Source organism: Erpetoichthys calabaricus, chromosome 1, assembly GCF_900747795.2.
Source record: "Erpetoichthys calabaricus chromosome 1, fErpCal1.3, whole genome shotgun sequence".
Lineage (NCBI taxonomy): Eukaryota > Metazoa > Chordata > Cladistia > Polypteriformes > Polypteridae > Erpetoichthys > Erpetoichthys calabaricus.
The window spans coordinates 336,030,305-336,041,444 of NC_041394.2; the positions used below are offsets into that span (position 1 = coordinate 336,030,305).

General features: G+C 41.3%; 1 protein-coding gene across 1 annotated transcript; it reads right to left on the bottom strand.

The window, feature by feature from the left end:
* Positions 1-2,420: 2,420 nt before the first annotated feature.
* On the bottom strand, positions 2,421-4,022 carry LOC127527454 (gastrula zinc finger protein XlCGF26.1-like). The gene has a single exon (XM_051926295.1). The coding sequence runs from the start codon at positions 3,997-3,999 to the stop codon at positions 2,593-2,595; it is 1,407 nt and encodes a 468-aa protein (XP_051782255.1). The 5' UTR covers positions 4,000-4,022; the 3' UTR covers positions 2,421-2,592.
* Positions 4,023-11,140: the final 7,118 nt, after the last annotated feature.

Sequence of the window (11,140 nt, forward strand, 5' to 3'; positions counted from 1 at the left end):
TGTCACTCAAAAAGCAACGGACCGTGTGATCAGCTGGCCCTCGAGTTCTTTGATTTCAGCTTATACCTCTTTGGCTTTTTGCCTGCCATTCTCACCGTTTTTCTGTCCATTCTCGGGTGGATTTTCCTCTTGTGGCCACATCCAGGGATGTTGGCTACTGTCCCATGGACCTTCATCTTCTTAACGATATTTGCAGCTGTTGCCACAGGAACATCAAGCCGACTGGAGATGGTCTTCTAGCCTTTGCCTTTAACATGCTTGTCTAGGATTTTCTTTCTGATATCCTTACACAACTCTCTCTTTTGCTTTCCATGTTCAATGTGGGTCATGCAAGGACACCAAACAGCAGAGTGTCTCCTGTTCTCCATTTAAACAGGCAGAATGACTGATTGCACGACTGGAGATATGAGTGATACAAATTCAAGAAAACTGCTAGTTTGAAAAATCACTCAAATGTAATTATTTAGGATCTTTTCTCAGAGTCCCTACCAATGTGCTCAGGCCATTTTAGAATATCTTTGTAGAATAAGCCACACTTTGATCACTTTTCACACTTGCTTTGCTTTACAGGATGACATGTCAAAGGCATGCAGGTATACAGGGGACACATGCCTTTCATTTTGTCACTTTTGAGGAGGCATACAGCACTTTGTCAGTGAGCTGTAAGGGGACCAACACATTTATCCAAGTCTGTATGTACAGTCATAGTCAAAAGTGTTGAGAATGACCCAAGTGTTGGTTTTAAAAAGTTTTCTGCTTTAGTGTTTTTAGATCTTTTTGTCAGATGTTTCTATGGTACTCTGAAGTAGAATTACAAGCATTAAATTTCAAAGGCTTTTATTGACAGACTAGACATTAAGCCTGTTACAATAACAGGCGCTAGAATAGTAGTGCATAAACATTAGTAGGAACAGTCTATATTAAATGGTAAAGGACCTTCTATTTTCTGTTACAGTAATACTGGCTTGTATGTGGCTGTAATATGCGTCACTGTACTGTGTGCCTTTAATTTTCTCTCACAGTAATATGTCTCTCCAGCAAGTATTTTAATCTGTGCTGGCGTGCAGCTGATTATTGTATGTGTGGCGTCTCCCCAGCAATGGATTTTATGTGCGCGAAATAAATCTACTTTTAAAAGTCATCCTATTGTAATATCATGAAAATTTGTACATTTAGGAAAACACTTTACCGGGCCAAGTTTGTTAATTGCAAATCTGACATCCTCAGAGTGAACAACAAACACTAATCCCACCTCTTTGGGGAAGCTGGTCTCCGCGTCTCAGTACCCGATTGGATTTTTCGTGCGTTATGTTTTAGGTTTTACCTCATTTACCGAAATCCCATTGGATCGGCCGCGCGATATTTTATAGGTCCCACCCTCTCTGTCTTGTGTGATGCGTCAGGCGGCCTTTGAAGCATCGCACCGTGCCCCGCGCATGCGCACTTCACCAGAAGACACACACACACACGGACACATGGACGCACACAGGGATTTTATTAAAGAGAATTAAGTTTATGCACAGAGTCCATATTTGCAGTGTTGGCCCTTCTTTCTTTTTTAAGACCTCTGCAATTCACCCTGGCAGGCTGTCAATCAACTTCTGGGCCAAATCCTGACTGATGGCAGCAGTCCATTCTTACATAATCAATGCTTGGAGTCTGTCAGAATTGGTGGGTTTTTGTTTGTCCACCCGCCTCTTGAGGATTGACCACAAGTTCTCAATGGGGAGTTTCCTGGCCAAGGACCCCAAATGTTGATGTTTTGCCACTTGGTTCTCACTTTTGCCTTAAGGCCCAGTGCCCCATCAAGCTGGCAAAGGCATTGTGGGTCACCAAACTGATCTTGGATGGTTGAGAGGCATTGCTCTCGCAGGATGTCTTGGTACCATTCGGTCAGGATTTGGCCCAGAAGTTGATTGACAGCCTGCCAGGACGAATTGCAGAGGTCTTGATAAAGAAAGAAGGGCCAACACTGCAAATATGGACTCTGTGCATAAACTTAATGTAATTGTCAATGAAAGCCTTTGAAACTTAGGAAATGCTTGTAATTCTACTTCAGTATACCATAGGAACATCTGACAAAAAAGATCTCAAAACACTGAAGCAGCAAACTTTGTGAAAACCAACACTTGGGTCATTCTCAACACTTTTGGCCACAAACTGTACTGCATATTGCTAATCATTATCATCTGTAGTAAACCCTACAGATAATCTACAATTACAAAGAAAACTACAGAAGAAGCATGTACTTTCTAAAGTTACAGAAAACAAATATTTAAGAATGTCTTAGAAACATTGGTCGAAAAAAAAATGACTAAACCATGTGAGCAGTTACAGATAAGAATGATGCAGTGATTGTGAAAGTAGTTGGAATAAAACCCCACAGCTAGGGGGGACAGGAGGGGTACAAGAGCAGACAACCACTGCTCTAAATAGCTTCCATGTTTCTGTTTTTTGCTCCCTAATGTTTGTACTCTGTACGGAATTCAGAGTTTGTCATTTACCGCTCAGAGGATCAGGTCCTCACAAGTTAATATGTTAGTTTTTGTAGATCACTGAAGATTTTGCTCCTTATAGGATTTAATTACTCAATTATTTTTGCTCTTCTCCAATGTGAATTTTTGAGTGCTTCTGAAGACATCTTCTGTCAGAGAATCCCTTGCCACAATCAGAACAAGAATACGGCTTCTCTCCCGTGTGAGTCCTTGTGTGGTTCCGAAGATGCCCACTGGTGGAAAACCCTTTGCCACATTCAAAACAGCAGTATGGCTTCTCTCCCGTATGAATTTGTGTGTGTCTCTGAAGATTGCTCCGGCGCAAGAATCCCTTGCCACATTCGGAGCAGCAGAAAGACTTCTTGCCGGTGTGAATTCTTGTGTGTCTCCGAAGACCACTTTCATCATAGAATTGTTTGTCACACTCAGAACAGCAATAGGACTTCTCTCCAGTGTGCGTTCGAACATGGCTCTGCAGATGCCCACTGGTTGCAAATCCTCTGCCACAGTCAGAACAGCAGTATGGCTTCTCTCCCGTGTGAATTCTAGTGTGGCTCTGAAGATTGCTCAATTGTGAGAACTGTCTGCCACACTCAGGACAGCAGTATGGCTTCTCTCCAGTGTGAAGTCTTTTGTGTTTATGGAGACTGCTACTGTATTTGAATTGTTTTCCACATTCAGGACAACAGTATGGCCTCTCTCCAGTGTGAACTCTGCTGTGTCTCTGAAATTGCCTGTTGTCAGAGAATCGCTTACCACATTCAGAACAGCAATAGGGCTTTTCTCCTGTATGTATTCTTTTATGGATTTGAAGGTGCCCACTGGTGGAGAATCGTGCACCACATTCAGAACAACAATAGGGTTTCTCTCCTGTGTGAACTCTTGTGTGGCACTGAAGATTACTTAACTGTGGGAACCGTTTCCCACATTCTGAACAGCAGTATGGCTTCTCTCCAGTGTGAAGTCTTGAGTGGATCTGAAGACTGCGACTGTACTTGAATCGTTTGCCACACTCGGGACAACTGTATGGCCTCTCTCCAGTGTGAACTCTTGCATGTCTCTGAAATTGCCCATTGTCAGAAAACCGCTTCCCACATTCCGAACAACAATATGGCTTCTCTCCGGTGTGAACTCTTGTGTGGGTGTGAAGATGGCCACTGGAGGAAAACCGTTTGCCACATTCAGAACAACAATACACCTTCTGTCTCAAATGGCTCAACTTACTAGCTTTGTATTTAGCTTTGTGTCTAAAATCTTTCCTCCACTTTTGGCAGACAAACAAATTTGCAGAATTTATTACCTGTAGTTGAGTGTTGATTATATCTATACTTGTTTGTTTTACAACAGACCTTTCCTTAACAGAGGCTCGTATCTCTGATCCCAACGTTGATTTCTGCGTATTTTCATTATGAAGCATCTGCCGTGATCGGTGCTGAAGGGAGGTCTGGACCAATGAAGGCAAGGTGAGGCTGCCACCGGCTTGTAAATCTGCAGAAAGACACATACAGTATTTACATAAACTTGAGAACTTAAGTATGAAAGGAGATGTGACAAGAGGCAAAGATATATATTTTTATAATCAACCCAAATTCAACAGAGTTTCAGCCCTAATACTTGCGTTTTGTTGGTGGCAGCTTCACTTCTCAGCCCAAAGGAACACTCCACTCCAACATTATATTTTTGTCAGCTGTTATTTACCCCACATCGTTTGTAGTGACGGCTGAGAAAAAAAATGTAATCTCATGTTTTTATAATTCTTTTCTTTATTTATTTGTCACATACATAGTAATACAGGAGAACATGCAGTGAAATGCATCTTTTCGCATACCCCTTGGGGTCAGAGCGCCAGGTGAGCCATTGTACAGCGCCCCTGGAGCAATTGAAGGTTAAGGGCCTTGCTCAAGGGCCCAGCAGATATACAAAACTTCTGTTAGAACAGGCATCTATGGTGTCCAACGCTAGGCAACATCAAATTATATCAAAGAGATCATGGAAACAAAAATCTCGTTACTCATTTTGCATAATCCACATACTGTATCAAGTCATCAATTGATATGCTCATAACATCCCAAATACGTGTATTTTTACTAACATATTGTCAAACTTCTTTCGGAAAACACTCGAACACCACAGAACATTTGAATTCTGAATGCTTTAACATGCAGGTTTGAGTATAATCTGAATTGCCAACTGAGATACACAAGAGCCAAGGAATGACTTACTCATTAATGCTTTAGGGTCAAATCGCCCACTTACTATTCTACATTTAATTTCATAACAGGCCAGGAGAGATCATAGCTAAGAACTATGACCATAGAACTCATACAATCAGAATAATCCATGCAGCGAGGGAAAGGAAGTCTGAATACTGGTAGGGAATGTGTGAGGTACAAGAGTGGGGAAGGATGCAATTCACAATATTCACTGATCCCATTTTGTTAGGTTATCTTAGTACTAGGGTGTTGTACCGTGTTAGCCATTATGAATGTAGAGAAAAACCAAGCAAAATGACCCCTTTTATTTTACAATATGCAAGCTTTCGAGGTAACATCTTACCTGAAGAATGGGGCCTGAGTTGCCCCAAAAGCTTGCATATTGTAATCTTTTTAGTTAGCCAATAAAAGGGGTCATTTTGCTTGGCTTTTCTTTAGGTTACCTTAGCAAATGATCACAGCCAGTTTGAACACTTTATAAAGAATACACTCACGGGTGTGGCTTCATTTGATTTAACTGAGTTAATGGTTGTGAAATCAGGATTCTTCAAGGATGTGATATAATTTGAAGGATACTTCATGTTTTTTCAAAAAGAAGGCCCTGCTATAAACACATGCAGAGAACCTGTAATCCATCCATCCATCCAGTTTCCAACCCGCTGAATCCGAACACAGGATCACGGGGTTCTGCTGGAGCCAATCCCAGCCAACACAGGGCACAAGGCAGGAACCAATCCTGGGCAGGGTGCCAACCCACCGCAGGACACACACAAACACACCCACACACCAAGCACACACTAGGGCCAATTTAGAATCACCAATCCACCTAACCTGCATGTCTTTGGACTGTGGGAGGAAACCGGAGCGCCCGGAGGAAACCCATGCAGACACGGGGAGAACATGCAAACTCCACGCAGGGAGGACCCCGTAAGTGAACCCGGGTCTCCTAACTGCGAGGCAGCAGTGCTACCACTGCGCCACCGTGCCGCCCAGAACCTGTAATGCCACTAGATATTCTCAGTATGGCAAATTGACTTTATTATGCTGCAAAACAAGCAAAGGTACAGCGTACAGAGGCAGAACACAAATACAAAAGCATAGCTGGCCCTGCTGACCCTCGGCCTCTAAAGCTCTGGCCCGTCTTTCTTCTTGTTAGTGAGCTTTCTCTCCAAACTCACTCAGGTCCTTTACACCTTACACTAGGAACGTTTCAAGATGCTGACTAGGAATCACTTCAGGGATGTCTCTAAAGTCTAAAAAGAACCAAAGCCAAAACACCCTCTGACTGTAACACCATTGCATCCAAGAAATCTAAATAATCTAAGACACTAAATAAGTGTAGTTGCTGGGCCTGTTCTCCATTTAAATGACAACTTGACTCCCACCACCTCACTCTCTGTGCTTCACTCGTAGCAGCCCAGAGGAATTACAGCAGCCTTATGGCCTCTCTCTCTCTCTCCGGGACATCTTTCTTTAACTGGTACCCCCTCAGTCAGATGTCTGGAGCCCTGAAAACACCAGTTGTCTACCGGCAGTTTGTGTCCGTCCACAGTGGTAAACAGAAGTTTATTCTCATGCCCAGTGTGATTCCTCTCTTTCTCATACTCAGTCTTCACAAAACCTACTGCCAAGAAGGTGACTTGGTATAGGACAGGAGTCGCCAACTCCAGTCCTGGAGGACCACTGTGGCTGCAAGTTTTCATTCTAACCTTTTTTTTAACGAGTTCCCTGTTTGTGCTGCTAATTAACTTCTTGTGAATTCACTTAAATTGAATTGCTTTTTTAAGATTTCGTCATCATTCCTCTTTATTGCTTCATTTCTTTCCTTAAACGGCACCCAAACAGAAATGAAATGTGCAGTGAGGGAGCCAACAGAAGACCAAATACTGTAAGTCAGGGCCTCAAACTCCAACCAATTTCACTCCAACCAGCTGTTTAATGAGGTGCCAATTCTTGTTGTTAATTAAACCCGTTCTTTAATTCCGTGGCTTGTTGCTGCTCTCGCGGTGCATTAGCAGACATTTCAGAAATTGTTGATTTTCTCTTTTCTAAGAGGACTTTTAAAATGTTTTGAGTATCTGAGCAGATCAACATTTCTGAGACCTTCATCTTTCTTTATTTTGAGATATTGTATGATGGACACCAGTTGTTTTGGCTCATTTTGTATCTCATTATTCTTTGGCTGCTAATTAAGGAAAAATAAACAATTAAGGAGTCTGAGTCTTCAAGAGCAAGTCCATTCAAATTAGTTCAAAAGAAGTTACATAGCAGCAAAAACAGGTCACTCATTAAGAAAAGGGTTAGAATGAAAACCTGCAGCCACGGTGGTCCTCCAGGACCGGAGTTGGCGACCCCTGGTATAGGACACTTTATTTTTTTAACTTTTATCCAGTCGTGTCCATATAACCCATCAGTGATGAACTATTTTAAAAAGCAAAATATAAACGGGATGGCGAACATTATGTTCAGGGTCAGTGTAGCTGCATCTTTTTTAGGTTCCTAAAGTTAATCAGCTACCGAGTTTGCAGGGCAGGATCCAGCAAATGTGTAAAAACAAATGTCCAAAAAGTTTGTCTTAAATCTTTAGTGAAAATTTAAAAGAAAGGAACAAATAAAAAAAAAAAAAAAAAAAATAGAAAAAAAGTTATTACACATGCAGAATAAAAGCAAAAGGGAGAAAAGGTTTCTTTTCTGTTTAATTACAATCTTAGTTTTCTCTTCTTAAACTCTTATTAAAAGTTGTTACTTTTCTGTGGCAAACTTACATAGGCTCCACTTTAGCACCTCAATACGCTCAGTGCGCTTTGAAACGGTTTGCCCTCGATGCCTTGCCAACAGCAAGGCAGATCATAGCTGAACTTGTCTATAGTCAGAATGAGAAGAAAAAATAACAATATCCCACTTACAGTTTAGCTTGAAGGGGTTATAAGAGAACCTCCCATTGACTATGTGCTAATATACAGTGTAGGCAAACGTGTTACCATAACTAGGAAAACACTTCTGTCAACTTCACATAAGCTAACCAACTAACAAATGGCTCTTACAATGAGCACCGGACATGGTCTTGGTGGTATGTCTGTCAGTTTGATTTTTCAAATCTATTCTTTAATTGATTGTACCATTCATCTGAGTTTAATCACACATGATAAAACAGATATACTGTGGCAGTACACTGTTAAACCGGGAGGACTGGAAATTTAAGGAAAGGAATATTAACATACTGCGGTGGGTTGGCACCCTGCCCAGGATTGTTTCCTGCCTTGTGCCCTGTGTTGGCTGGGATTGGCTCCAGCAGACCCCCGTGACCCTGTGTTCGGATTCAGCGGGTTAGAAAATGGATGGATGGATGAATATTAACATATCCACAAATCCTGAGCATTACCACACGAGTTAACATAAAAATAAATGGTGTAAATCACTTTACTACTCTTCTTCTTCTTCAGAGGAGGATGACATATAAAGCTGTAGATTAAAGTTTCATACCACAGATTACCTGTGGAAAAAGTCAAACATCAAAATGGAAAATTCAGGCCCAAAGACAGAAGGTGTTGCCCTGCTACTGAGGTTTGTTTCTCTGAAAGTGAGTAAACCTGGCATCACGGTGGAGGACTTGGCACAACTTCAGAGTGGACAGCATGTCAGCTGGCTTGAATGTTATTACTTCTGAGGGTGTCTGGCAAGGCTGAAACCAAGGTTGGGTTCTTAGCACAGAAATGTGGCTCTGTTGCTCTGGCATTTGCTTTCACAAAATATACACATAAAGTAGCACTTCTTTCATATATACATCCAAAGGTACCACTTTTAGTATTATTATTATTATTACCACTTTTAATATTATATACCCCAAACTTAGGTCTACCTCAATCTCTCAGTCATCTTTCTTTTAAAAAGAAGTTAGATACACCTTTGTCTGAACCCCATGCAACAAACTTTTACCAATTAGTCCAAAAATGTACATCACTTAAAAAAATTAAATTATTCTACTTTAATAAAAAAAGTCCCTATCAACACAGCAATTTTATTGTACCTGGATACTTGCATGAAAATATCTTTAAATACAAACCGGGAAAGTCATACATATTCAAATTTGTTATGTAAATTAATATTTTCCCCACAAAAAAAAAAAAAAAAGGTTCCTCTCATTTATGGCCGGCTAATCACACATGTCACCTCCAGACAGCCTCGGCTCAAAGCCCTGCTCTGCATTCCAGAGTTCACATCCGCAAGCTGACCGATACTGGGTAGCAAAACAAAGACTTGAGAGATTTGTGTTCTAATTTAGGAAACATACCAGTGCTGAATATGGACACAGGCGGCACGGTGGCACACGGTGGGTAGCGCTGCTGCCTCGCAGTAAGGAGACCTGGGTTCGCTTCCCGGTTGTTGGCTGGGATTGGCTCCAGCAGACCCCCGTGACCCTGTAGTTAGGATATAGCAGGTTGGATAATGGATGAATGGATGGATGAATATGGACACAAAAGATGAAACCAAAAAATGTTAACCGTACCTTACGCGTGCCCCCACTGATACTGAGACAATACTGTAATGTATTTTAAACCAACCAGTGACAGAGTAGCAACTGTGAAGAGTTTCCGGGTCACAGTATTCCGTCTCGTCTTCTACTAAACAGGTCGCTTCAGTGAGGGCCGTTAATCAACATGGGGGCACACTGGAATAAGAAAGGAAACAAACAACCTGGAAAACAAGCTGGCATTCATCACCTTAGCTGTAGCCACAGCCCTCTTTTGTGGAGAGGCAAAAAAACATACACCATAAAAACTTGTTGGGTCAAGGACAGTACAACATTATTATATGTGTCATGACAGGTTGTTGTGGTTAGTTTGTCACCATCAAGGCTTTGAGGCACAACTGGAAACTGATCTTCCTTTCCTCAGTTCATTTCCCAGCAGTGAACCTGCTCCACCCATGGAGTGAATTGCTTCCTGCTGGGTCTTTTTAAAATGGTACTGATCCATGACCCATCCTTGTTTTGTCTGATAGCAGGTGAATGACAGAACAGGACTTGGAGAGTGGCACTGGATGACCAAAGAAGAATCTGACATGCTGCTGGAAAGAACAGCACCACTTTTATCTAAAAGGGTCTCAGACTGGCCATCACACTGAGTTTTCTGGCCACAGGTTACACAGTCCACAGAGGAGCTTCAAGAATCTTTCAGATAGAAGGCTCTCGTATTTCAACTGCAGAAACAGCACATCTGGTGGTTTTCTCTTCATGTGAGAGCTTTACATGTGAGATTTCACTGCTGTATTGGGGGGACTACATGACAATGCCATAGGAGGACTGCCTGAAGGGACTGCAAAGCAAGACAGCATTGACAATACAGGGTGGAAAAACAGCATCATGTCCGTATGTACAGTATGTGAAGGTTGCCTAGTCAGTATTAACACACTGTAATGTATATGGCTAAGGACTTTAATAAACTAAAAAAGGCATTTTCCACATTGTCTGGGAGCCACAGCTGGAACATGGCCAGTGTGTCTGTACAATCACTGGTGCTCTCAGGCAGCACACTCTATAATCACAAGGACCACTTCTCCTGAAAACCTGGGAGAAGGAGACATTTCAGTTTTTGATTTTTAATAAACTATGGGAGGCTCTGCCCCCGCTCGCTTCACTCGCCAACCCCCGGCCCAGCCACTTCGCAGTTCTGTCCCTCGTGTAAGGGGAAGCGGATGCACAATTTAAACAGATTGTTATTTTCATAGGAATTGTTACATATACATAATGGAACCAACTATTTTACATTACAGCGAGTAATTAACCATATTAAAAAAAAGCGTAAAATGTAATAAATTGAAAGAAAATTGTGTCATGTTGCGTTAGAGGTATTTGTTGCATTATACGTTTTTGTTCTGATTGGCTTTGAAATTAACATGCAAATAATTTTTAAACTTATTGTTTTTACTGTAAAATTTCAGTAAAAACAATATTTGGAATGAACTTTTCTTCAATATTGCATTGAATTTTGATTCCGTGTTTGGACTTTCATCGTGACCAAGCAACATATAACTGCCTGTCAGTGTATATCGTTTGTTTCTCTCTAATAAATAAAACGACTTTTTCGAATGTTTGTCCCTGTGATTTGTTAATTGTCTTTGCAAAAGTTGTTCTAATGGGAAACTGTAAACGTTTTAATACGAATGGCATGTCAAGACCTCCTTTGGTGTCAAATGTTATCCCCTGAAGATGTACTACATTACCTTTCTTGTTGCCCATTAAAATTTTACGTCAGAATTGTTCGACCAATTTTGAATACAACTAATCTTGTCCTATTGCACAGCCCATTACTCAGACATAAATTACGCGATAGCATTACGATACATCCTTTCTTTTAACAGTAATTCGGGTGGTGGAAGACCGGACTGTGTTAATGGTTGTAGATATTCTATGTGATATTGTAAGTTGATATT